General features: G+C 57.0%; 7 protein-coding genes across 7 annotated transcripts; 5 read left to right on the forward strand and 2 right to left on the reverse strand.

Moving 5' to 3' along the window:
* Positions 1-7888: 7888 nt before the first annotated feature.
* ACO1O0_000431 (uncharacterized protein) lies at positions 7889-9527 on the forward strand (the record flags this gene model as incomplete). Its single annotated transcript, XM_083189930.1, has 3 exons — positions 7889-8048; positions 8111-9067; positions 9121-9527. 3 exons carry the CDS (start codon positions 7889-7891, stop codon positions 9525-9527), a joined length of 1524 nt encoding a protein of 507 aa, XP_083053789.1.
* Positions 9528-11276: 1749 nt separating this feature from the next.
* Positions 11277-13171, forward strand: ACO1O0_000432 (Zn(II)2Cys6 transcription factor domain-containing protein; the record flags this gene model as incomplete). The annotated part of the gene is made up of 4 exons (XM_083189931.1): positions 11277-12512; positions 12583-12670; positions 12819-13014; positions 13105-13171. 4 exons carry the CDS (start codon positions 11277-11279, stop codon positions 13169-13171), a joined length of 1587 nt encoding a protein of 528 aa, XP_083053790.1.
* A 1492-nt stretch (positions 13172-14663) lies between these two features.
* Positions 14664-15754, reverse strand: ACO1O0_000433 (uncharacterized protein; the record flags this gene model as incomplete). The annotated part of the gene is made up of 2 exons (XM_083189932.1): positions 14664-15593; positions 15665-15754. The coding sequence occupies 2 exons, from the start codon at positions 15752-15754 to the stop codon at positions 14664-14666; spliced, it is 1020 nt and encodes a 339-aa protein (XP_083053791.1).
* An 800-nt stretch (positions 15755-16554) lies between these two features.
* ACO1O0_000434 (thioredoxin-like protein) lies at positions 16555-17399 on the reverse strand (the record flags this gene model as incomplete). The annotated part of the gene is made up of 2 exons (XM_083189933.1): positions 16555-16874; positions 16934-17399. 2 exons carry the CDS (start codon positions 17397-17399, stop codon positions 16555-16557), a joined length of 786 nt encoding a protein of 261 aa, XP_083053792.1.
* A 2357-nt stretch (positions 17400-19756) lies between these two features.
* Positions 19757-21019, forward strand: ACO1O0_000435 (uncharacterized protein; the record flags this gene model as incomplete). The annotated part of the gene is made up of 1 exon (XM_083189934.1): positions 19757-21019. One exon carries the CDS (start codon positions 19757-19759, stop codon positions 21017-21019), a length of 1263 nt encoding a protein of 420 aa, XP_083053793.1.
* A 272-nt stretch (positions 21020-21291) lies between these two features.
* ACO1O0_000436 (SET and MYND domain-containing protein) lies at positions 21292-23060 on the forward strand (the record flags this gene model as incomplete). Its single annotated transcript, XM_083189935.1, has 3 exons — positions 21292-21813; positions 21882-22071; positions 22153-23060. The coding sequence occupies 3 exons, from the start codon at positions 21292-21294 to the stop codon at positions 23058-23060; spliced, it is 1620 nt and encodes a 539-aa protein (XP_083053794.1).
* An 808-nt stretch (positions 23061-23868) lies between these two features.
* Positions 23869-26103, forward strand: ACO1O0_000437 (RNA exonuclease; the record flags this gene model as incomplete). The annotated part of the gene is made up of 1 exon (XM_083189936.1): positions 23869-26103. The coding sequence occupies one exon, from the start codon at positions 23869-23871 to the stop codon at positions 26101-26103; it is 2235 nt and encodes a 744-aa protein (XP_083053795.1).
* Positions 26104-26906: the final 803 nt, after the last annotated feature.

Raw genomic sequence — 26906 nt, forward strand, 5'->3', positions numbered from 1 at the left:
AGGAGGCGGGGGAGAGATATCTACTTTTCTTGTGAGTTGGAGCAATGCATGATACTACATATTTGGCGTAAATGTCAAAGGCCGGGACACGAGAAATATGGCTGCCGCAGGAAGCGGCCGCCTCTTGTATATACTACTACATATTGAAAGATCTAAAGGGATTCATCATCAGTGTCAGCAGCAAGCCACGAACCACCAACAAAGACGTTTGCGATGCTGGGCACTCCTTTGTCCCTCCAACGCTCGGCATTCCCAACAAATTCCTACACCGGTTCAAGTCTCGTCATCGCACAAGCTGAAGCGAAATGAAGGCCCGTACGAGTACGCGTACCAAAGCTGTCCTCTGTGCGTTCCCCTTGGAGCACTTCTGAGCCTTGTCCTACCCACTACCTGAACTATCTCACCAGGACTCATTCCTTTGTGCGCGTGCCCATCTCAGCAGGACAGATCTCAGCACCGGGTCCCCTTTCCACACATATTACGTATATAGGGAGCTGCCAAGGGTCGGTCACACGCTACCGAGTACGCGATTTCACGGTTCAGACCAAAGCCGAGGCGGCAGGTGGCTCGCCTTGCGACGCCCATCACAGCGACCTGAAAACGGGAGAGACGGTCCCGCCTCATCAACTCTCTAGGCGGTGTTATCATTGTACTCCGTACGAACGTGGGGGGTACGTAATATCACAGGGAGGACTGCGAGTAATTGTCATTAAACCAAGGGGCCCTGGCCGCTTTGTCTCTCTGTCCTCCCATAAAACTGAACTCTGGGAGGGGGGAGTGACTCGAATAAGGTGACTATTCAGCCGGAACAAAGTGGCAACTCCTTGTTGCAAGGTGTTTGAAGAAAAAAAGCAATAATAGTCCCAAGGGTGTCAAATCCTGCGGTGGCCGCGTGGGAGCTACCGACAGGGAACGAGGGTTGTGAGTGACCAACTTGCCAACAACGGGAAAAGAAACGATCAACAACCAAAGGGGAGGGCTGGCAAGCTGGCGAACGGCTGAACAAGGATGGCGACACATGAGCGTGACCGTGGCTGACACTCAGATTGGCTAGGACGTTAATTAAACGGCCATTCTGTCCCTTTCTTTTTTCTTCTCCATCTAGTTTCCCGTGTGATGGGCGTCCAGGATGCAGGTGTCCCAATCCAGCAGCCTGGGACACAGGGTGTTGTTGCAATTCTCTCTGGCAGGTGCATTCAAAGCTGGGCTTGATAGCCGTCTTTTGTTTCAGCAACAAACAGGGACGATCGAACTGTAACCCTGGTGCAAATCTTGACATACTCATGAATCATGAATTATCTGTGTATGAACCGGGACATGACACGTCTTCTGGCACCCAGGCGGCGGACAGCGTGACAGACTGAACCACTACTGGATCTCGAACCCTCCCGCCTCTGTCCGTCTGTCCGCAGAGACCTCCTCGTCGTAGTACTATGTACGGTAGTACGATAGTAGTAATAGTGCCGTGGTTCTTCTAGCTTGCTTGACCTCTTTCGGTCAGAATTGCAGCAGGTTGTCTCTCTAAATTCCGCATACTCGTGCATACGGACTACCCCTTTTCGCGACCACGAGCCTTGGGCTGATCATTTTTATCTTGGCGCAATGCCGATGAAAGTTCTTCCATCTGCATCTGTGGGAGAATCGGATAGAACTCGACCCGTACTTTGGGCCGCGCGGGCGTGGCAAGATGGTGGGCGTGGGCGTGGGCGTGGGCGAGTACGATGGCGAGGGCGTGGGCGTGAGGCGCGAGGTCCCGGTCATAGATTCCAAATCTGCTCTCAGTGCGAATTGCTCAGGAGTGCAATCTTTTGAGATGAGTTACCGCAGAGCCCTGAGTCTTGAGTTCTGAGTTGTGACGAGGCCCTTGTACTCGCAGTATCTGTAATATGTATATGCTTGCATTGGAAACCAACGGCGGTTGCACAATGAGAACCAGTGCGTTGGGTCAGTATTTGGTAGCCGGCCTGGTTCCTGACGCGTCATTGTTTTCATGGAGCCCAAGACGTGCACTGTGAAGGATCCAAGGGCCTCGTCATATTTGGACCTCTGGGCTGTGTTCCATTGTGATAGTCTACCGGAACCCGATGCCCGGGATGGATGAAGTGGCATGCTGCAAGTATGTCTGGCAGGCCAACGTGGCCACTGTAGCAGCCCTTATTAGTAGTATGTAGGTACGAATGAGAAGCACTGAATCGGCTGGGCAGTGAGACAGTGATGCGCCAAGTTTGCGTCTTTGGGAGCCGTTGCACCGAGGCCAGCTGGCAGTGAGTTCCAGCTCCCATACGCGTGCTCTGTATTAGTACGAGTACTATCATGTGCATAGTAGGACGTACATCCAACTAACGTGACTGAGAAGGTGATGGGGAACCGATGCTCTGGAACATCTGGGGTTGTTCGTACCAAAAATACGGAACCAGAGGCGTTGTAAGCGGCAATCTCCAGCATTCCCCGGTAGTTGGATGCTAGATTCTCCCTTGTGAGCTCGCTGAGACATCTGCGGCCCCCAAGGGCCCAATTTGAGAAAAGTTTGACGGGTGTGTTTCGACTAGTTGTCCTGGAAGTCTGGGACGCCAGATGGGCGTCGAGAATGCTCCGAGCTGCATCCGAACGAGAAGGGCACACGACAATGTCTCAGCCAAGTCGGCCAGAACCGACGAATCAACCATTCCGGTCCGTTATTTTTTTTACCATATGAGCCCCTCCGAATATTTTCGGCTTACTGATCGGTAATGGAGAAACGGTGCGTAACAGATGTCACACGAACCAGGACGTGCGGTGCTGTATAATATGGCAAAGACGCCAAGCAAGTTGATTGCTAACCGTAGCTCCCAAGAAGATGGAGACACGGTCAAATCCAGCTGCCCTATACTACAATTTGTCAACTTTTCCTTTTCTCCCCTTTCTTTGCTTGAATAGAATCTCATTTCCGGCTTCGTCGTCGCAGATAGGCTTCTCGAAGGATTTGGAAAGAGTTCAGCATTCCAGGCATCCACGGGCACTGTCGGCTGTCCTCCAGTCTAAAACGGAGTAAATCCCACTGGGACAGCGGAAGGTCCTCGTGGAACGCACAGCAGCCACAGGATCGCAAACATTGGCGGCACGTGTGTTTGAAAGACAGTACGTACCGGGTTCGCCTCTCGGAGACTCTTTTAGCTTTGACCAACTCGGACAGAGTTTCGGCCAAACGTGTCTGACGAAGTGCCGAAACGTTTCTGCCTGGCCCAAGATGGAGCCGCTCGTCATTCTCCATGTTTTTGACATGCTGTTTGTCGCTTTGTTCGCTTTTTTCTTTTCTTTTCGCGTGACAAGTTGCATGGGGTGGATGGGAAGCAATGCAACCAGCTAGACTTGACAGGGGAGCCACCCCGAACGGCAACGGCGAGTGGCTTGGTGACGGTCTCCAAATCCTTGTGGCCGGAGGGGCCGACAGCAACAGGTCGCCGGAGGATTGCCGGGCGCTCCACTGTCAACTCCCGGGCAATGTGACGTTGGCGACCACTGAGCCCTGACTTGCTATTTGTAGGAGTGCCGGTAGTAGTACTCGTATCAGTATTACTCTGCCTTCGGCGTAATGTTGCACTGTCGAGTGTCATGGCTGAAATTGGCCAGCAGCAGCGTATGTATCCAGGCAGGAGACGGTCTCTCCCCCACATGTTCGCAAAGGGCCGAGGAATTCAGTTGGGTATAACCCAGGCCCCAAGAGACGGCTTAGCATTCTTCTACCTTTGCTCATGCCAGCGAGTTCAATGGGATAGCTATGGATTTCGCCGTCTCCTGTAACGCCATCGTGCCCGGTTGCCAGCGCTAGCAAACGTTGTATAGCACGGACGGGCACCTCCAACACCCACTCGCATGGGAAACGATCATGTGTGGGAGGTTCCGCAGCTAGGCTCCAAGAAGCACTCTTGGAACTTTTAGTTTGCTGTTTCGCCTGCGGCTTCCCACCGTGTTTGCGTCTTGTCCGGTTCGTGCGGACTATTAAACCCTTAACATCTGCCAGCGACCCAAAGTGGTTCCCAGATGGAGCGACTAGTATCAATCAAGCCCCGTACCACTAGGATACTAGCAGGTGCGTACTATGTAGCTTGTGGTAGGCTGGATGGCTGGCGGTCGGGTGGGTAGGACTAAGGTTGGTTGCAGTGGTCTGCATCACAGCGGCTCGAGGACGAGCGCAGCGCGTCAAGCAATGTGAATCCCACGTTCACTGTGGCCGCAGGAGCCAGCGGCTACGCCACCACGGTGCGGTGCACTGCGTGGTGTGGTCTTGGCGCCACGTTCTCCGAGTCTGGAGAGCCTTGGGACCGGAGTCAAGTGCCTCGGGGCCAGGCTTCTCCGTGATTAGTGCAGCCGAGAGCACACAGCCTATGGACGGCAATGGCGAGCTCATCCCTGCTGTGAGGGGAGGGACGATATTAAAAGCATTCCCGGTGTGCGCTGAGGAGTCTCTGACTCGCTGAGAGCCGATCGGAACTGGTTTATCCCTTGGGATCTCATTGGGCCACAGGGATTGCCCAGGGGTGGCCCGGTGGCCCGCGTGTCGCACTGCAGCAGTGAAGCGTCGTCAGTGTGTCTGTCTCCTCAGAATAGGAGGCACGAGTAGTACTGGGCACTTATTGACAGCATTGCCCATCTTGGTCGGTGGGGGGGGGGAGATCCGTATCAGTCGGGATCCTCAGTAGGGGGCCAGCGGTGCAGTGATCGCCTGGTGAATGGCATGCTGGATGGGCTGGCTTGTCTGGGTGGCGCTGGGTGGTGTTGGGCTAGTTGGCAGGCTGGCTGGCGGCACAGCGCTTCCGATGGGCCCAGTGCCACATGCAATGCGAGCAACCAGCCAAGGCCAGATCCCATGTGCCAGCGAAGATCAGTGTGAGCGGCGCGTTGTCTGGGCACTCTGGGGCCATTGGGGGTAAGAGGAGGGAGGGGGCGTGCCAACGCAATTCACGTGGCTGCGGAAGATCGCGCATGCACAAAAGCCACGGCGTGGATGGTGCAATGTGTCAATGTGACGGCTGGCAATCACCGTGGTGCACCGTGGTGCACTGTGCAGCAACGCCGCTCTGCACAACTACTCACGTATGGTACACAAAAAACTGCATAAATATAGTTAACACGCGGGAGGCAAACATCCGTGCCAACGTGCCTGGCACAGCGCGCATCCCCCAACACGGACTGCGATTATTACGAGGTCTTTTGTCCTCGGGCGCCTTTGTTGGGAAGGACATGACAGCATTCTACTTGTCCCTACATACAGGAAATACATTGATGGTACTATATATTTAGTACTAGTACTAGATGTATTCGTCGTACGAGCATCGTTGTTATACTCGTACGTATTTTTTGGGTGCAAAAGTCTTTTCGTGCTGACCGGCTGGTCAAGTCAATTGGACCCTGTCCTACTGGACGCTAGGAGCCCAGGACACACTGTCTCCTTGGCATCGCGGAATTGTTCCTTTTTGACCTCTGCCAAGGTGGCTAATTGTTTTGTCTCCGGAGGGTTCTCGGCCGATCCCCCACTGCCAGGGGCCGGCGGTCAATCCTCATCATGAACGGGGCTGAAAGAGCTCTGGCGATGATGTCTTTATGGGCATTGGCTATTATTATGTGTATGAATTGATTGAAGATCAAGGAGATAAGGCAAGTACGGGAGACAAGCCCAATGTGAGGTGGTAGTTGCCTCGAGACAGCGGTCGCAGGCAGCGCACTGTATGGAGCTGGACACACGGCTCAGATGCATGGGCGGTCGGCTTCTGGCAGCAGGTACGAGTAACTCCTTCCCGTTCTCCTGCCTCACTGCGAGGCTGCGCCAAGAGCGTCGTCCCAGACATGGCACCAGTGTATCCGTGGAAGCTACGAAAAGGTACCAGTTACTAGTTGTACGTAGCACCGCTGCTAGCACCGATAGCGTGCTCAATTGGACGGGGTGCAGCACCCAGGCAGCAAAGCACGGTCTAAGGTAGTAGCAATACTACCAGGTAAGCTCCTTCTGCTCGGGTATTCTACATAAGCCGTGCCAATGGGTGATAACAGACTCAGCGGTCACGGTGTCACCTTCACAGGATGCACTGGTTGTGGCGGGGCAAACGATTTTTCCTCCTTCTGCCCTTTTAAGGTTTGGGAACTCATGGAGGGAGACCAGGACGACAGGTGGCGCCCCTGCTTAGAACTTCAGGCAGGTTGTACTCGGGTACTTTGGCACATGGATGGATGCCAGGGTGGGGTGAACTTGCTCTGCAAGTACCCCTGGTCCGGATTCCTGTCCGGACAGCCAGTTCAGCAGCTCACAGCAGCTCTCAGCAGCCCTCAGCAGCCCTCAGCAGCTCACAGCAGGAAGGATCAGTTGGAAACGGGGCCCTGACCCACTGACCCGCCCCCATTACGACGAGGCTCTTCCCTGAGGCTCGTAAACTACTCCCAAATCTGGGACTCTGGGTACGCGCTCAGCATGTAACCCGCATGGTGGCTGCCTACCTGCCGCGCGGGTCACTCCCAAGGCCTCGCTACACCTGGCCGTGGCTGGCTGGGTCCCAGGCACTGTGGCACAGCGCCCGGAGACGCCAGAAAAGCCACCTAGCGGCGCTGAGGCTTCAGCCTTCAGGGCGGTTCAGAGACGCAAAGGTAGGTAGGTGGCTCCGTGGCTCCTCTCCAGCTCCCTCAACGGATCGCCATCGGGGCGCTGGCGCCTTCAGGCAGCCCCCCAACTGGGGGGCGGCCAGATGCCAGCCATCTCCAGTGGGGGAGACAAAAGGTCTGGCCGTTGGAGGTGCGTGTCTCTCCGAGCGTGCTTGCTCACTGTGTGTGGCAGCCAGGTGACATGGTCAAGTGTTATTCCTGATGGTCCTGGCCATGGCCACCGATAGACATCAGACGATATTACGACGGGTCCTGATGCAGAGAGAGGCACAGCGGCCTGTCTCCCCCGCTTGCCCAAAGTAGGCGGCAAGATGAGCATCAATGATGGTTGTGCACCAGAGACAATCAATCCGTCGTTTCTACGGATCCCCGTGGACAGTCTGGAGGGTGCGACATCAGCACTGTCCAGGCACTGTCCACAGGCAGGAATTGGCCGACTCTGACCCGGGGTCCACCCCCTCCACGCACCTGCGGCAGCTCGCAGTGCTTGCACCGCACACCTCGCTCCAGCGGCTCCACGCTGTGTCCACACCCCCAGGGGCCCCCCCAGGGTCGGCGCTTGGCCCCCCGAGGTGTCGAGGGAACCTGGGCTTGCCTGGGAACCTGGGAATCTCCCCCTGGGTGAGCGGCTAAGGCATGGTACCCAGGTATCCCGTAGACCCGTACTTTCCCAGGTACTACGGTACCTTGCTTGCTCTCTCCTGGCCACCACTACGAGTAGAAGTCTGGGGCACTTGCCTTGCTCCCTTCTCCCACCAACCCAACCTACTGCCTATTCCCAACTCAACCTCCCCTCGTCCTCATCTTCGCAACTTTCCTGATGATGTTGGACTTGATGGTCGACCTCAATCCCAACTGAGTGTAGTACCTCCCGTTCCTATCCTTCGAACCCTTCCCCTTATCGAGGGTACCTGCGCAATCGTTCGGCCTGCCTTGCGCCGCCCGTCCAGCCCTTCTCCCATCTGTTCTGTTTTGTCACCACCAGTCCAGTAGACCAGTTCAACAGCTCGTTCTGGCCTTCAACCAGTCAGTGGCTTCGACTCAACCGAGCCTCCTATACCTCCCCAACAACATCGCGTACTGCAGCATCGGCATTTAATAAAGGCCTTCGGGAATCCCCCCCCCATTCGATCGTTACCGCCTCCTTTAGTTTTCCATCGGTCGTTGTCTCTGACCCGTACCGACTGCGCGGACAGGACACGACACCTGCGACACCCAGTCTCGGCGAGCACAGCCTTGAATCCGCCACACCGTCAACATGGCAATGGAGAGCCATACGCAACCTCGTCCGCAGCCTCCCAAGGCTGCGGGTTTGAACAATATCCTGAACAATGACGACCACATGCCGTCGTCGAACGGCGCCCCGCCACAGCTGCGAGACTCCGGGTTCTACTCCACGGCCGACGTGTCCAGCAAACGTCCGTAATACCCAATCGCAGCACCTCAATTGCATCCAACCTTGCTAACGCATCCCTTCTAGACACCTCAGCCGCTTCCTTCAGCGTGAATGGCCTCAGTCCTCCGGCATCAGCCTACCAGTCGTCTACCGACAAGACGCCATCCCCTGTTGCTGGAAGCATGGTCCCCCAAAGCATCGTCTCCCCCTCGGCGAGCCACATGAGCGTCGCATCAATGGTTTCGCCTACAACTCCCGGTGGCCATGAGCACCGGCGTCTCGAGCACCAGCCATCCATGGAATCGACTCAGAGTACTGCGACACTGGGGGAAGGGCTTGCTGGCGGCGCATCAAGGCGCGAGAGCGTGGACAGCAGGATCAACCAGGGCCTGAGCGATATGCGACTCGGCAACTCTCCGTATGCCAGCACGAACCAGTCGACGACCTCTATCCAGAATACCCTCAACTCGCAGCGCCACCCTCGACCCGGCCTCGAGACTCCTCCCGTTCACAGAATCTCCAACGGGTATGCGCCCAGTGCTGAACGAAACCCGGAAGCAAAGACGATCAGGACGGCTCCGGCTATTACAGGTCCTGCCACCAGCCACATTGCTCGAGCAGCAGAGCCGACCAAGGGCCAGGCCTGGGCTTTCCCAGAAGACGAGGTGCGAGGTGCTAGTCAGGCTCACCCTTACGATGCCTCCAGGCGTAGTAGCATTACCGAGTCCATTGCCAGCAGCCAGATGACGGCCGACTCACGGCTACCCCCTGGTCAGCGCCGGTTGGACGATGGCCCCTCGCCGCCGGACTTTTCGGCCCACCACCACGCTATGCAGCACCGGCCATTGAACGATCTCCAACTACAAGATGGCGGTTCAGCCGGCAACCAGCCGTACAGCCGCACCCCGGAACTTCGGGTGAGCCACAAGCTTGCGGAGCGGAAGAGACGCACCGAGATGAAGGAGTTATTTGATGCGTTGCGGGACGAGATGCCCCAGGAGCGCGGATCTAAGGCGTCGAAATGGGAGATTCTGACCAAAGGTGAGTTCTAGGTCATTGGAAACTAGGCACGAGGCCGTACTAACAAGGCGAAGCTATCAATGAGCACCGGGCACAGAAGGAGTACATCAAAGTGTTACAGGCTCGCTGCCATTCCTTCATGAACGAGAACGAAATGCTGCGCCGGGAGCTCCAGACCTATAGAGGGGAAGCACCCCCTCATTATCGGGGGGACGGAGCTCCACCGGCTCCCCAGCAACAGCAACAGCAGCAGCAGCAGCAGCAGCACCAGCCACCGCCGCCGCCACCACCTCAGAGCCAGGCTCAGCCGTCGCAGCATGCGCCGTACCCACCGGAGCACTATGCGAGCTCCAGCCGGACAGAGCTTCCACCACTGCGTTCCATCAGCGGCAGCATACCCGGGGGTGGCCCCGAGTCGATGACGGGCGTCCAATATGATGCTCCGGGGGCTGTCAACGGATACCGACAAGATCGGTACTAACAACAACGTTTCTACATGGGCAGCCGCGGACCAACATCTTACACATTTGACGTTGCAAGCCTCACGACACTCAATCTTTCATTTTTTTGTCTCCCCACCACCTCTCCTTTATGTCCCCAATAACATGGACGATTGAACGAAAGGCAGGGGCACCCGGAACTGTACCGCGCCAACTCGAGCCCCTATTAGAAAGGGAAACGGGATATTAAGACTAGGGCGCTCGGCGTGAGCGCCAGGCGAGCCGGACGGGAAGCCTCGAGCTTCATGTGTGTTATTAGAGTCACTTCAGTTCTTGTCATGGCCTTTGGCCCGATATTTTGTCTTGGTCTCTTTTTCTTTCTTTTTTTTCTTTTTTTCCTCCTCATTTTTAACCCCCAGCGGCATTTTGTCTTTGAACCAGCTGGGGAACGACCCTCGGCTCATGGGACTTGGCTCATGACCGAGGGGCCCACTTCTTACAGCGACGTCGAACGCGGACGTGAGTTTCCTTGGTTGTTTTTGTCTTGACATATACCGGCGCGGAAGGGATGGAAGGGGCTGGGAGTCGAGGATTTCTGTGATGAGAAAACAGAGCCAGATTCAAAGGGAACTCGGAAGCTAATCTCGACACGAGGACCTACGGGGACGGTGTCTGACTGACTGCTTTTTGTTTTTTTGGGTTGTGTTTTACGGCAAGGGCTCACTCTGGGAGGGAAATTTGATTTCGAGAGAGAAGGGAAAATGGGAGGAGGTGTATATACCCATTGTGCCCGCCAGCAGTGGCACATGTCGCGGAAGGGAGGAGGAGGGGATCCCACTCGGGGGAAGGAGTCTGGAGGGCAAAGGATGGTTGGATGCATGTAGTATCTATTGGAGATGTCAGCCGGGGACGAGGACGGCTGACTGATAGCGCAATGGAGCAAAGATGTTTCAAGCGGGCGGCGAATCAACAAGCGTAATCAATGCTCGAGCAGGTGAAGATAAGGTTTTGAGCAGGTGAGGATTTCCAGATCTGATATTTGGGCGAAGATGTTAGCACTCCGTACTTGTTGTGCCACTCGTAATACGGATTTTGCAGGGACTGGCGATAGTCGTATTACTACTCCGTAGTAGGAGACGTATCCGCATCCGCGGCCACGCGGCCACGCGACCCGGCGACTAGGCGACCACGTGCAAGGGGAGAGTTATGACACTTGACAGGCCAACAGACGGCGCAGACTGACGGCGTAGAGGGTGGTGCAGTGGTGTGCAGTGGTGTGCATTGGTGTGCGGCGGTGTACGGCGGTGTGCCATGAGGTGGACAGGGGGCATCGAACAAGTGCCGTGGAGGGCCAACACTGGGGCACCAGCAGGGCCAGCCGTAGCCTACACCATAGTAGGGCCAGTGCTGGTAGGGCTAGCACAGGGACAACAGAGGCCAAAGGGGCCAGGACATACATGATGCCATCGCATAGTACATGAGGGCAGCAGATGGCCAACAGAGAGGTCTGTCAGTATAGATAGACCTGGCCAGCCATGAATGGGACGGATGCGGAGTTGCGGAGTTGCGGAGTTAGGCAACCCGGGGGCGGAGCGGACTTTGGACTGTGGCTGGAGAGGCAGCGACTTGATTACAGATACAGACAGTACGGAGTACGGATACGGATCTTACAATTGCAGCCTTGTCTCGTTGTCGCAATCCTCCACGATCACCCTCCCTCCCTCCCCCCCTCCCCTCCTCCCCCATCCCCCTAGCCCCTAGATTTCATCACCGACGCAGATCGCCTCGCCATGGACAGAGGCGCCTTCAACTCGCACCATGTGCGGCGGGCAGACCGGGGCGCGACCACAACGGCGTCGGCAGCAGCAGCAGCAGCAGCAGCAGCGTCACGGCAGAAGAGCTGCAATGCCTGCGTGCGAGGCAAGCGGCGATGCGACAAGGTGACGCCCACGTGCACGCGGTGCGCGGCCAAGGGGCTGTCCTGCATCTACCAGAGGATGCCTGCGGGCTCGTCGGGCCCGTCGTCGTCGGCGTCGCCCGTGTCCTCCGGGTCCAGCGAGTCTGTCCCCGGTGGGCGCCGCCCCGGATCCGGGCCCGGACCTGGACCTGGACCTGAACCCGGCCCCACGACGGCCACGACGGCCACGACGACATCGACGACGACAGCAACCCTGCATCACAATACTACTGCTATGAACACAGCCATGCCCACCGACTTTGACATGCCCGACTTCAGCATCGACGCGTGCCACCTCGACCCCAGCACCACCAGCCCCGACACCCTGCGGCTGGACCCCAACCTCGACTTCTGCATCGCCGACCTCATCGGCAGCAGCTCCCACGCCACCTCGTCCCTCTGGACCATCCCCGGCTTCCTCGACCCCAAGACCGAATTCCCGGCCCCCGTGCCCATGATGCCTCCCCCCTGCCCCCTGTCCCCCCAAGCTGCATCACCCACCCCCCTCCACGCCCGGCAGCCCATCCGCGACGTGACCGTCTTCAACGACAACGCCCTCAGCACCTGCATCGCCATGGACCCGCTCCTCGTGCACGACGTGCGCAGCCGCGTCGGCTTCATCGTCGACTACATGACCTTCCTGCACGCCTCCTTCGCCCGCACCCGCACCATGCCCTGCCTGCACCCGCGCCTCTACGCCGCCACCCTGCCCCGGACCGTCATGACGGCCTTCTGCGCCGCCACCGTCTACGCGAACCGCACGCCGGCCACCAAGGCCTGGGCCATCCGCATGCTCGCCGACGCCGCGTGCGAGATCCACGCCGAGGGCCGTGGTGGTTCTGCTGCTGCGCCGCTGTCGCCGCTCGACAAGCTGGCCAGGGTGCAGGCCCTGTGCGTCGTGGACACCATGAGAATGTTCGACGGCGACATCTCGCTGCGCCACGCCGCCGAGAAGGAGAGGCCCATCCTGCTCGAGTGGGTGCGCGAGCTGATCGAGCTGCGCGAGGAGCTGGAGGAGGGGGAGCCCACGGGCGAGGCGTCGCGGGACCGGCCACCGCCGAGCTGGGATGTACGTCTCTGTCCTCTTTCTCTCTCCTTCTTTTGTATCTGCTGCAGAAGATGGATGCTAACCCAGACAGCACTGGATCCTCCTCGAGAGCGCTCGCCGCACCACCATCTTGTCCCTGGCCCTCATCTGCCTGGTCTATGTTCTCAAGTCCGAAGCCCGTACGTCTCACCCACCTCCCTTCCCCCCCCCCCCCCCCCCCCCCCCCCCCATCCCTACTCATACAACCCCCAACCATACAGGGCCTACCTACGCGTATATCAGGCGTGGCATGACTTGTTGTCCCCGGCTAACAGAACACACCCACAGCCAACCCCAGCATCTGGCAGCCCGAGCAGGCCTTCACGGCGTCGCGGCACCTGTGGGAGGCCGCCACGCCCGCCGACTTCTTCCGCGCCTGGCGCGAGCAGCCCCGGTGGACCATCGCCAACGGCGGCTTCCGCGACTTCTGGCAGTATGCGCGCGCAGAGGACATGGACGAGTTTACCAAGCTCATGCTGACGACGTAAGTCTTCTTTTTTTTTCTTGTTTGGGGAGAGGACATCGTTATGTGCAGAGAGGCAGGGCGCCCCTGACTGACATACCATGACCACAGCCAAGTTGGGCCCGATGCCATGGACCTTCACTTTATGCAGGGCGAAATGTCCATTCCTGTTTCGTGAGGCGATCGACTATACCATATGGGTAGACAGCAGTAGGATCATGAATGCACGTGGCCATGGCTGGGAATGGTTCATGGCTCGCGTGTATGTACAATACATGGCGTTTTCTGGCGGTGTTTCTGGGTACTTGGGTAATGTGCTTGCTTGGCTTTGTATATACTGCCAGCACGAAGCAGTAATAGCGTTAGATCCCTTCTCGGCTCCCTGATATACACACACACTTAGAATCTCTCCAAGAGAATCTCCCACTTCATTGCTCTCAAGTTTTAGTTTTTTTGGCCATGAACTAGATGCTAGGCACCTAGTAGCAAATAAAAAATTCAAATGTCTGCAAAGCCGTCTCCATCATCATCATTGTCACCCCAAAACGCCATCGCCCAGTCCTCCTTCGACCCCTTGGCCGCTCCCGAAATAAAACCCAAACTAATCAATCCCGAATCTTCCCCTTTCCGCCCTAGATCCCCTCACATCCGCGGCTGCTGCGCCCCATTAGCCATCATCAGCCCCAGGTCGCCGCCAAGAAGCACAGACGCCGGCCGCCCGTCCTTTGCGTCCTGGCGCCGGGTCGGCGGGCCGCCCATGTCCGCGAGGACGTCGCGCGCCTTCTGGCGGAGGCTGCGGTGGCTCTTTTCTTCTCTTTCCTTGGCTAGCGAGTAGAGGCTGGTTGTGTCCGAGGAGGAAGAAGATGATGATGATGAAGACGAGGCTGACAATGAGGACGAGGAGGACGAGGAGGACGAGGACCTTTCGGGGGCCATGGCTGTGTGGCGGCCGTGGGTGGGTGGTGGGAATATAGAAGTGTGGCGCTGTTGATGTGGACTTGATGTGGACTTGACGTGGACGTCGGTCGAGGCTTCCCGGGGTGAGTGAAAGAAAAAGGGAACTAAAGGTGGAGAGACGTAAAACGGAAAGCAGGCGAGGATGAATCCGCCTGATAAGCAAGTTGTGATCAGGGAAGGAGGCATGGTCTTGGTCGCAGTTGCCCAGCATCTTGCAATGCCCCTGCCCCCCCCCCGCATCTGCCATCGAGGCGCATCGACGATTCGTCTTCAAGGGTCTCCTCTCAGGGTCTCCTCCCCTTATCTTTTTACCCTGCCTTGCTCACAAAGGTCCATTTCACGTCCCCAATTGACTGCACTTTTGTTCTCGGCAACCCGCAGATGCATTCTCCAAGCCGTCTCCTCCATACGTCGCCCACAAAACTTCACACCTATGGACCCAGCACCCACTCGCCGCTCAAGGGGATCAACCCCTGCTCGATTCTCGACATCACCTATTATACGCTTCTAGAAAACATGATTGCAATCCATATCCTGTGGCCCCATCTACACCCGACGAACCACGAGCGTCATGCTTCGAGTACTGCGCTCTCCCACCCGGAACTAAGCCACATCCATGCGTCAAGTATCCATTCAGACCAAGGCAACAACCCCATGTGCTTGCTGCCCCAAAAGTCCTCCCAACAGTCACCACGATATGTCCCCGCCTAATATTAAACAGCGACGGCCGAGCCGTGCCCGCGCTGGGATGGTGGGTCCTTGAACGCCGGTTTCGTCGCCCCGATCACCTCCTCCACCATTGGTAGCACCTTGCTGTCCAAGTCTCTCACGCGCACCTTGAACCGCATATGGAGCTCATGGTTCATCGTCGCCACGAGCGCTGACTCCTTCTGGATAGGCGCGCTGTGCGGCGAGCTGTACGAGGGATTGATAGCCTCCTTGTGGGTCTCGTCGAGGAGCTGCCGGCGGTGATACGACCGGGGCCCATACCCGCGGACCTCTCCAAAGAGGAACCAGCTGCCGAAGCGGAGGAGCGTCTCCTTGAAGACCAGCTCCTTCTCAAAGACCGAGCTCATTGGATTGCCAAAGACATGGGCCGGCATCATGTTCACGCCATGCCAGCTCTCTGCCGCGATCCGGCAAAGTGTGTATAGCGAAATGAGGTCTTCGCCAGGCAACTTCTCGATGAATGCAACCTGCAGACGCCGCGTGCGCACAGCGATGGAGTCCGAGTTTCGCTTCTCATGGTGCAGCTCGACGGCTGCTCTAGCCCCCATATCCTGAATGGCGTCACAGAGGTATAGCCCCTTCTTCAACATGGCTCGGAGCCCAGCCTTGGCGCCTGCGTCGAGCTTTGGCCAGCTGAAGTCCGCACTTCCAGGTGCTGGTCGGATACGTAGATATGGCGCGTTGAGTAGTATCTCAATCTCTCGCTCGCGGGCCTCAACCACCACGATGGAGTTCCAGTCGTCAATGGGCCGGAGCCCAGTGTGGCAGCAGAAAGCTGACGAATCTGCTCCATATCTAAGCAGATGATAGGTGAGCAGTGCTGGCGAACCACCATATCCAGCTGGAAGAGTGTATTGGCTGTGTCTCGTCTTCATGACCGACTTTCTGTACTGACGCATAAGAGCTGCGAAGTGCTTCGTGGGAGTGTCCCCCGTCAGTCAGGCAAGTTTTTCTTCAAGGTTAAGGAACTGGTTTCTCAACGTACAGGAATCTCTAGGAGTGTCTTCACGGTGGCATGGTCTGCGAGCTCCACGACTCGTAAAACGAGCTCCCCAGTTCCGAAGAACTTCTCCATTGCCGAGGAGAGGAAGGGGAGCAAGCAGAGAGCCTTCCGTGGGTGCGATATTCGCCAGGGGCTTGGGGTTGGCCGGGGCAAAAAAGATGCTTTGACTAGCAAAAAGATATACAGCTATTCCCGCTTCTTCGTATATAGTGCTGGCAATGTATGCAAATAAAATGTCCACCAAGCAAAGACGTTACAAAAGAGTCCGCGGGAAGCCAAGGCGGCGGTCACGAGGAAGCGAAATCAGAAGACGAGGTTGAAGAGAAGGAAGTTCTGACCCCTACATGAAGGAAGGAACTTATAGCAAGTGTGCAAAACGGACGGAACGGTCCAACAGTGATTCACTCCCCCTGGATAGCGCCTGGCTTGTCCACGCGCAAAGAGGCCGAGTGCCAGATAGCTAGCTGCCCATCGGAGGTGTTGCTAGGCTGGCGACGTTGCGGTGCTGGCGGCTGGTACCATTGTCCTTCACCTGTCAAGGAGCTGCCCGCCAACTGTCTTATTATTCAGGTGTCAATGGACCGAAGGGACAATGTGAGCCTCCAAGGGTCTTTTGGGAGGTTCCGAATGAACACAAAGGCTTGAAAGGTTTCCTCCTCTAACATATGCTCCCAATCCCAACGCCAGTCATGTGCCTCATATCCCAAGTGGCTCTCCGCGAGCCCCCATCACTGTGCCAATAGCGTACCCATGCCGTTTCACAAGTACAGCACACAGCTATGGCAGAATACAAATACAGTAGATCAACAATAGAAGGTCGGATCAAATCAGGTGATGTGCACAAGGCTCCCGCACCCCACTTTTGCCGGTCCTCACGATCGCGAGCCTCGAGACGCGGGTCGTTTCACCATTTCGATACGCTTGCTGCCGAGCTCGAGAACCTTGCTCATGAGCTCGCCCGCCTCGTCGAGCGCTGTAACCTCGTCGGCACCGCCGATGCTGACGCCATTGATCAGGATGTTAGGGACCGTCCGGCGCCCCGTCCTCTCCTTCAGCGAGTCCTGCAGGTTGGATCCCAGCTCGTGCTCGTCCAGCTCAACTACGTACGGCTCCGGCGTGATGGAGTACTTGTCAAGGAGGATCTGCTTTGCGTGCTTTGAGTAGGGGCAGTACGTCTTGGAGAAGATGATAGCTAGGTCCCCCCCCCTTTGTCAGTCACGGACATATCCCAAGACACATGGCAAGACTTACTTGGGGATTTCTTGAGGATCGAATTGAGCTCCGCCTCCGTGTCCCTCTCCTCCTCGACCACCTGAGCGTCCGCGCCGTCCGACGACGCGTCCTGCCCGTCGGCCGAGCTGCCCACCCCAATGACGTCGCTGGGGTGGTCCGGCGGCAGCGGCGCCCTCTCGTTAGCCTTAGCCTTGGCCCTGAGCTCCGCATCCTTGAGGCGCTCCTGCATCTCCGCGCCAAGGATCTCGTCCTCGGCGTCAATGTCGCCGTCCTTGTCCCTGTCGGCCGGCTGAAGCGGCTTGGACCCCTGCTGCGCCCCGGCGGCGCCCGCCCCCGAGGACTTCTGGGTGTCTATGGCGTGGACTGTCCTGTCGTAGAAGTCCTCCGGCGACTCGTTCCCCAGCCGCGGGAGGTAGACGAGGATCAGGAGGGCCATGCCCACGCCCACCAGGAGCAGGAGGCGCACGCGGCGCGGCGACGGCATGATTGTTTGTAGGTTTTTCGGTACTTGGCTTGGTTCGGAGGAGGTTTATTCGAGGAATTCTCGTCCCGCCGCAGGATGCTGGTTCTCGCGTGTTGCGAGCTCCCGCTCTCCACAGGGCCAAGCTAGCGAGGCCTTAGGCAAAGGTTCGAGGCGGGCCGATCAATCAGGGTTTGGGTGTATGAACAGTCGTAGGAGTAGGAGTAGGAGTAGAAACAAGAACGTCAATGGATCCTAGAATCGTCGTAAAGCTCAAGATGGTCGATGGGCCGGGACAAAGTGAAGGAAAGCAACGTTGTAAACGAGGCAGGTGTTGACATGAACTGCTGCTGCTGGGCGGAGTGCGAGTAACAAAGCTTCTGGTGGACAGGAGTTTTTTTTCGCACTGTGGTTGTTAATCAACAGCGCCTGGTTTATGCGAGCTCTGACCAATGATAGCGCTCAGGGACCGTGCGAATTACTGTGCACCCTGGCCAGAATCTATTGGCAACCCCTGTGTCAGATCAGCAGTTGCGTGTCAAACCTGAAGATTGGTCAGGCCATTCAGCACTCATGCCGCAAGAGGATTGAGCACAGCAAGTATGTTTATTTGAAGTCCGCGAGACGCTACAATGAGCAGCATTGGACCTTTGCATCATTGGAAGGTGATGTCACGGTTATATCCCTAACAAGGTCCGTCCTCTGCACTATCCTCTACTCGTACGAATAAGCGCTTATTCTTCAACTGGCAGAGACCGCTAACCTATCCCGTCCATGAATTCAAGAGAGAGGCCAGTTTTCTGAATTCATCTGGGTCAACGGATGGTTGCGAAATCCTACCTAACCGCCTAGGCGAATAATAAAAGCCAGCAGGAGAATCAACGTGTCCACCTGGAAACGGCACAACTCTTCCATTAAAAGCGACCCATCCCGTTCCTACGGATCCTGGTCCCTTTTCAACACCTTCCAGCGCCTCCACGACCCTAGTCCCGGGAGTTGCTCGCCTCTACTCTTATCGAATTCTTCTGCGCCCACCGAGGTCCTCTAGTAAGGGATGATATCGTCGGCGAAGCGAGGACCGTAACCCCCGACGATCCCCGGCTCCGCCATGGGTCCTACGGGGAAGCGCTCACTTGTGACTGCTCCACCACCGGTCGAGGCCGTTTCAGGATTGCCAGGGTCGCGGGATTGGTGTTGATTGTGAGTAGGCTTGGAGGTGGTGCTGCGACTATGCGACGCAGGTGCAGCGTGCGCACCGACCATGAGGGCCATAGCAAGGCTAAAGAGTAGGCTCTTGGAAGCCAGGGCCATTCCGAAGATGACGTTCGGTATGGTCGGATCAGAGTGATATCGCCGTCGACCCAGCACAGGGCCCTGGGACGACAGTCACGACACCTGATGAGAACGACCGTCTTATATGCGATTACTTGCCTAGGAGACTCGAGGACAAATTACGTGACGGCATCTGCTTTCAGCCGTTAGGAACGTCCGAACTTCATATGGCCCTATGGGAGAGTCCGACGCTGACCTGGATGCGCGACAAGTCTCATATTAGTTGGGCACGAGTTCATTCCAACCGCATAGGGTTCAAGGTGACGATCGTCGATGGCAAGGTGGACTACCCGTAGTAATAGGCCCCCAAAGCCTCTTTTCCCAGGTCTCCGACTCAATTTACGCAAGAAAAGGTTGCTATGCGACCACGGATTCTCGACTGGACCTCAGGCTGGCGGGCTTTGGCAGGTGGAGGCCGAGGCCGTGCGAGTGCCTGGCGGATTCTCTCGAGATATCATTGCCATGCTATTGTTCTCGGGTTCTTTCTGGAGTTCAAATGATCACGATTCATGTGTGCGGGCCCTCTGATGCCTCCGGACTGTGTGTGAGTCACCGTAACTGTCAACATTGTCACCACGTGTCCAGGTGGAAGTCAGGAAGTTGCCAAAACGCTCAGAAGCACCTTCGCCGAGTTCATTGCTAAACGGTGTGGCTAAGGCGTTGTGGCTGTCCTGTGGCTACGCATCAACCAATCAGAAAACGCCATGCTCACCTTTTCCCATTTTGGCGTCTTTCGCTGCCCCAGTTCTCCATCGTAGCGCTGGCGAACTCGTCGTACAATTCTTTGGCCTTCGATGAGATCTGGCTTGATTCCGTGTCCTCATCTTCCACAACATCTTCCCAAGATACTTAATCCATAAACCCTCTATTTTCACGAGTCTCTTACCAACTACTGCCCACTGCTCACTCTTTATTTCTAGCGCCCCATCTTTGTGTGTACTCTTACCCTGAGATACCCCGTCACCTTTTCACCCTCTTAGACGGTGCTTTCACCAACCACGTCATCTACAAGCCCTTGCGGACCCCAAACGGGGACCAAATCAGACACAATGCACCACACTCGGAGGAAGCCAGCGTTGTCGCTTCTTCTTACCGTCCTCCTCGTTGTCTTGCTCTGTATATTTCCAGCCCTCGCCCTAGCTTCAGCATCAGCGTCACAACCACCGCCGGCCCCAGAGGACGAACTCATCTGCCACACATCCGATCCCAGCGAGTGTTACCCTCGCATCTTCCGCGCCACAAATGAGTTCCAGACGGTCCACGAGGATCAGGACCTACCAAAGGGCCTCCACGTTCGGATGAACATGACGTCCGGGAAGCTGGAGGCCAAGATCAACGTGGAGGGCGAAGTTCCCCCTGAACTGGAGGGTGTGGCCGTGGGCACAGACGCCGTCATGGACCAGTCCGTCTTGGTAGTGGAGCCCGAGATACCGGATGAGCCCCAAATACCGCGGAACGCCCCCAAGTACGAACCCGTCGGCAAGATCAAGGAGCCGGAAAACGCGGCGCAGTACTTTTTTGAGGCGCTCAAGGTTGTCAAAGCAGGAGCCGAAAAGGACGGCGCGCGTGAGCTGGACCAGGCGCTGGAGTCATTGAAGGAAATCTCCCACGACATTTACTACGGCCTCAAAATCACCGAAGATAAGGCGGTGTTGAAGTCGCTTCTTTGCCTCATGGTGGACCGCAACACCCCGCTCACCGAGGGGGTCAGCCCTCGCGACCAACAAGCAGCAAATATTCTGGCCGCCGCCTTGTCCAACAACCCGACGGCGTTGAGCGCACTTTCCAAGGAGTGGACAGACCTTATGGGGTCCGCGTGCCCTGGGGATACCGTCCCGCTTAGCCAACGCTTCTACTCGAGCTTCCTCCCAGAGGACACGTCCGCTGCCGTTAAGGACTCGGCTGGCAAGGCCAAGGCCAAGGTCTCTGCCATCAACGGCCTCATCAAGGATGACGCCATCCGGGCAGAGTTCCTCCGCAACGGTGGCATGAGCCTCCTCCTTGAGGTGCTGGCTTTGGAGGATAAGGAGTGGGCGAGTGTCCAGCGCAAGGCCGGACAGCTGGCGCTGGACAATTTCCTTGACGAGGACATGGGAGCCACCCCTGGTGAGTGGCCAAGGGTGGCCAGGATGAGCGACAAGCAGTGCCAGGCGGGCGGGTCGCGGACCGACGAGGGGTGCTGGGATTTCCACGTCGAGAGGATTATGAAGGAGAACAAGAAGGACGGTGAGCATTGGAGCAAGGATCTGCATGATAGGCTGGCGTCGTTGCGGAAGAGCAATGACGGGCCTCCAGAACATGTGGAATTATAGAGCAGGATGCATTTTACGAATGTCTATATCCTAGCGCAAGTAATATCAACCAAAAAATAAAATAAACACATTTAAATATAGAATAGCCAAGTGACCCCTCGTCGTGCTGATAGGCGACGCCGATGTAGTGTGGTTGTGCAAGGGCAGCTCATTGTAGTACCTAGGAAGAATCCACCACCAAAAATCCCAACCCACGTCACCATCCAGCTCTTCAACATCAACCTTCCACAACAACCCTCACCCTTCTGATATCATACCTCATAATCACCGCCATGGAATTCACTCCCCCGGCCGTGAAGGTCCGCCAAACACCCACCAAAGGCCGCGCCCTCGTCTCCGCGGCAGCCCTCACCCCCGGTGCCACCATCCTCACCACCACGCCTCTCCTCCTCCTCCCTTCGCTGCCGCACCTCGCCTCCTTCTGCACCAACTGCCTCAAGCCTGGATCACCACGCGCATGCACCCGCTGCCGCTCCGCCTACTACTGCGGTGCGGCCTGCCAGCGCGCCCACTGGCGCTCCGTCCACGCAGCCGAGTGCAAGCCGCTGGCGCTCGTCCGCGACGCTGGGAGGGGCGACGTGCCGACTCCGGTGCGGCTGCTGATGCAGGCCTTGCTGAAGGGGGAGATTGGGAGCGCGCTGGAGCCCCTGGAGGGGAACGTCCAGGCGCTGCGGGGGCAGGAGGGCGGGAAGCGCTGGAGGGATATCGAGGTGATGGCTCTCGGGGCGTGTGGGTGCTCCGGGGTGGGCACGACAGAGGAGCAGGTGAGGAGGGCCTGCGAGCTCATGTGCAAGGTTTGTCCTGCTTGGTGGGGGAAGGGTGCTTTGTTTGGTGAGCGAGGCTGACGGGTGGGTGTGTTTAGATCCAGACGAATGCCTTCAACTGGTCGGACAACGACGGGGAGGAGACTGGTGTCTTTCTCGAGCCGACCCTCGCTATGATTAACCACTCCTGCGTGCCTAACGCCGAGGTTCAGGTCTTTGGGAGGAACATTGTTCTCCGGGCCTCGACGTCGATCAAGGCTGGCGACGAGATTGAGATATCCTACACGGGTAAGTTGTGTTCACCTAACCTAGCTAATAGTAGTCCTATAACTACCTAAGCAAGAAGAAGATAGCTAACTCTGATTATAGACTACACACTACCCAAGTCTAAACGCAGCCAGGCTCTGGCGCCATACCAATTCGAGTGTCACTGCCCTCGTTGCAGGGACGACCTCAATGTTTACCAAGCCTGTACTATGTACCCCAGCCTCAACCTCAACCGCCTCAGTCTTGCCCCCGAAGTTTCCGAGGTTCGCCAGCATCCTACCGTCACGGAGAGACAGAAGTCAGCAGCAGCAAATGCTCATTCCGAAAAGGCTTTGGCGGACATGGAGTCATCAACCGTACCCTGGGATGAGCGCTCACGGCGCTTAGCCTTGAGCAATGGCTATCGCTGCTGCAAGGTCCTGGTGGAAAATGAGCTGTGGGCAATGGCACCTCTGCCTCGCGTGGTAGCCGACATATCCAGTTATTACGCCCAGGAACAGAACTGGACACTTGCACTGACCACAGCCTGCCTCACGGCAACAGCCTGCGACCCGTATCGTTACCCACCACCGTTTCATTCTGCCCGTGTACAGGGTCTCTTTCGAATAGCTAAGCTTTTGTCCAACACAGCCGCCGACACAAACTCGCTGAGCGAGTCCGCCGGGAACAGGGTCTCGAAGACGAGCCTGCATGCTCGAGTCCAAGAAACTCTCCGGGACATCGACCAGGTGTCGCTCTGCCAGATGCTTATCATGGTGGTGCTCCGACTTATCCCAAAGGGGTTCGCCAGGGAATGGGGATTGTCGGTGGACGCGCAGGACATGCTAAGTGATATCGGGCAACTGCCTGGCAGGGAGAAGGAGCTGTCACTCATCAATGCCTGGGCGGCGAATCCGGAGACCGACCAGTCCCAGGCATTCTTCAAATATGCCGTCGTGGATCCGGTTCATACCTTGGCAGGTTTGGGGAAAGCAGTGCTGGACAATGATTTTAAAGAGTCTACAGGCTGAGGTCCTTGGGACAAGGGCCAAGAGATGATTTCGCCACCACACCAATCCCGGGATCTCGGATACCAATCATTCCCACATCGGGCCTCGGTTCGCTGCTCTCTCAGTCAAGACCCCTGAATACGGGTTGAAGAGTCTCATCTTCATCCAGAGTGACTACTCACCGCCCCAGCGCGGCTACCAGCCCTAGGGATGCTGCTAGCTTGCGGGCATTTGCAGTTGCTGGGATGAGAGAGGAAGTTGCTTGCAATGGTTTGTAAGAAATACCCCGTTTATATTAGCTACAGCGCCGCATACCCTTAAGGTGCTAAGGCGTATAAATCCCCATCTCTATGCTCTACGGGTCATCCGGTTTTTAACTGTTTGTTAGTAACTGTTAGAGAGCCTTTCCGAGAGTCATGGACCCCGAAAGAGCGATTTAGGGGCTAGAAGAGTAAACAGTGCTCACCACCAGATGAATAAGCACCTATGCCATTTGAAGTTGACGATGGAAGTTCAAAACTTCCTAGGAAGTCGCGAAAGGCAATTCACCTGAAAGCCGCAGTTGATTGTCATTGGCCAACATTGGTTCAAGTGCTAGCTCGAACCCCACACTGCATAGTGGATACCCTCGATAAGATAAGCTCAGCAGGAGCAAGAGCGTCCCTCTCGTACCTGACCATCTTTACTTTGCCATTTTTCCTTGCTCATCCCCAGGCGACTTCGATTTCGACACGACGCAACAGTCGAATTAGAAGGCTGCTGCTGGCCTTTTGTGTCATTTTTTTGTCAATATAAAGGGGCTTAGCATCTATCTCCCCACTATAATAGCATGTGGGAGGGCCTGAGGAGAAAACTCAAGCGCGCCAAAGACGTCGCCCTCGACAGACTTGCGCCAACGACCAGCGCGAACACCGACCAAGACGCCACGGGCAAGACCACCGCCGAAGAGCGAATCTTTTCAAACTATCTTTCTTCGACAGACCTCGCTTCAAGTCACCTCGCGCTTCGCAACAGAAGCTCTATAGGCCAAGGAGACAGCGACATGACCAGCCTCGTGAAAGAGGCAACCGATGCTAACAGCGATGGAAGCCTGAAGCGTTCAAGGGCGCTTGACGAGGACCAGGATGGCGGTGAATGGAAGGTCGTCCAGCGGCCCACTAAGAAGGCCAAGAAGCTCCCCAAACCGGGCAAGGGCTATCCCGCCATCACCTTCTCACCCAACGCCCGTCTCAACTCCAAGATCAACCTCAACAACCTGCGCGACCTGGTGACGTACATCTTCGCCGACGGCACTGGTCCGCAATGGGTCGCCGTGTCGCATCGCCCCCAGTTCCGCAAGATTGTCGCCATCATGGTCCCCGGGCTTGAGGAGGCCATGTTCAAGGCTGGCGTTGACTACGCCCTATACAACGACGCGGCTCCCAGCGCCGACGAAGAGGATCGCATCCTAACATCCCCGGATGACTACTACCCCCGGGCGCTTGAAAAGGAGAAGCTACCTGATCCCCTCAAGCCGTTTGCAGACATGTTCCCCCATCTGTGGCCGGTTAGGACCCCTGGTGATGACAAGCACGGCAAGATGCACTCGCCCATGGCCGCATTTCTCACAGCTCCAGCCACCAAGGACAAGCCCAAGAAGGGCTCAGGCGTGAGGCCTGCCGCAGAGCCTCAGGGGTGGAAGAATGAACGGACACGCATCACCGAATTCCTCGCCACAGCTGATGAGTTGACAGATAATGGCTATCTCGTCCACCCCGCGCTGCTCCCCGAGGGAGAGCAACGGGATCAGTTCGTGCCACCCGAAGGTTGGGTCGTCACGAAAGTTGACAAGCTCGAGGACGGTATTGTCCCCGAGGACGAAATCCAACAAGGCAGCATCACTGCAGGCCGAGAAGTCTTGGCCCTTGACTGCGAGATGTGCATGACGGGCGAAAACGAGTTCTCGCTGACCCGCATCAGCCTTGTCAACTGGTCTGGCGAGGTAGTCCTCGACGAGCTCGTCAAGCCAGACAAGCCCATCACCGATTACGTTACCCAGTTCTCCGGCATAACGCCGGAGATGCTTGCTCCTGTGACCACTACTCTCCAAGATATCCAGAAGAAGCTTCTCGATATTCTCCATCCACGCACGATACTCATCGGGCACTCCCTCGAGTCCGACACGAAGGCGATGAGGCTGACACACCCCTTCATCGTCGACACATCTATTCTCTACCCTCATCCTCGCGGACCGCCGTTGAAATCCTCCCTCAAATGGCTGGCGCAGAAGTACCTTTCCAGGGAGATCCAGAAGGGTGGTGCCAGTGGCCACAACAGCATCGAGGACGCCAAGACGTGCCTCGACCTTGTCAAGCAAAAGTGCGAAAAAGGAAAGCTCTGGGGCACGTCCGATGCCCAGGGCGAGAATCTCTTCCGCCGGCTAGGTCGCGCTGGCACAGCCTACAAGGCGCAGGGCGGCGATGCGGCTCTCGGGGGTACGGAGACCGGCAAGACCAGCGCAGCTGTCGACTGGGGCCAGCCATCCAAGGGGGCTGGAGCGGGCGCCACGCACCAGCTGGGCTGCAAGAACGATGAGGAGGTCACAACCAACGTCATCCGCGCCGTCAAGGGAGATCCGGACGGCCTTGAGATCAAGGGCGGCGGCGTCGACTTTGTCTGGGCTCGCATGCGCGAGCTCGAGGCCCTTCAGGGGTGGTGGAACAAGAACCGCGTCGACAACAGCAGCAGCGACGGCGGGCCCCCGGACGGCGACACAGAACCTGGCCCCAACGCCCTGCCCGAGACCTCGCCGCTTGAGCGAGCGCTGGTGGCCCTCTCAGAGCGCCTCTCCCGCATCCACGAGTCACTCCCGCCCTGCACGGCCATGATTGTCTACAGCGGATCCGGCGACCCGCGTGAGATGGCCCGCATGCAGCAGATGCAATCCCAGTGGCGCAAGGAGTACAACACTCCCGGTAAGAAGTGGGATGAGCTGAGCATTAAGTGGACCGACGTCGAGGAGCAGGCGCTCAAACGGGCTGCTAGAAGGGCTCGGTCAGGAATTGGGTTCATTGGCGTCAAATAAAGGAGCAGAAGCTTGTATATACTACAACCCGCCAGCATCATTGATTCAGCGGAGATGACCTGGAGCGGGTAGCCGCAGTTGGAAGTTGGGGAGGTCCAACATTGGGGCTCATAAACCTCTGCCCCCGTACAAAGCACAGCATTGTTTAGTTCCTCGGCCGACCAGCTGGACCTGTATCAAAACAGCCTCGGAGCCCAAGGGGCCCGACTGTCCAGCTAGGACTATGTCCAAGGTAGGCGGTCAAGCATAACACTCAATATACATAGACTCGCGAAGCGGGCTCGACCCTAGTCGAAGGGACCAAGCAAAGAGTCTGCTAGACCTGTACCCATTAGAGCCGTTGTCAAATGCCGTCAATCCTCTGTCTGATCACTCACCCCTACATGCCTTGACTGCAAACTCCAAGCACCCAGCCATGAATGCACACATACTTGGCTGTCATATTGAGTTCCAGAAACGAACCCATAAGTGTCCGGGAACCCTAAGACTCGTAGTCGAATATCTCCATGGTAAATGTAAGGGATATATGGCAGCTTGGATTTCAAGTACGACCTGTATTCCATGTCTTATACTGCCGTCATTTGTGAGGCCAGCCAGCTCGCTCCATGTAGGGCTAGCATAGTAGTCTGTCTCCCGCAGACTACTAAGCACGGAGCCATGACCAAGCAAGATCTTACCAAGAGGCGCTTAAGAAGCCAAGAGATAAAAATCACAGAGGCAAGGCCCAGACTGGCCAGGGTAGCATCCTTCTTCGTGACAGGGACAGCATCAGCAAGAAATTGGGCAAGACGCCCAATTTTGTC

This window comes from Amphichorda felina, assembly GCF_050947745.1.
Source record: "Amphichorda felina strain 45539 chromosome Unknown scaffold_1, whole genome shotgun sequence".
NCBI classification, from domain to species: Eukaryota; Fungi; Ascomycota; class Sordariomycetes; order Hypocreales; family Bionectriaceae; genus Amphichorda; species Amphichorda felina.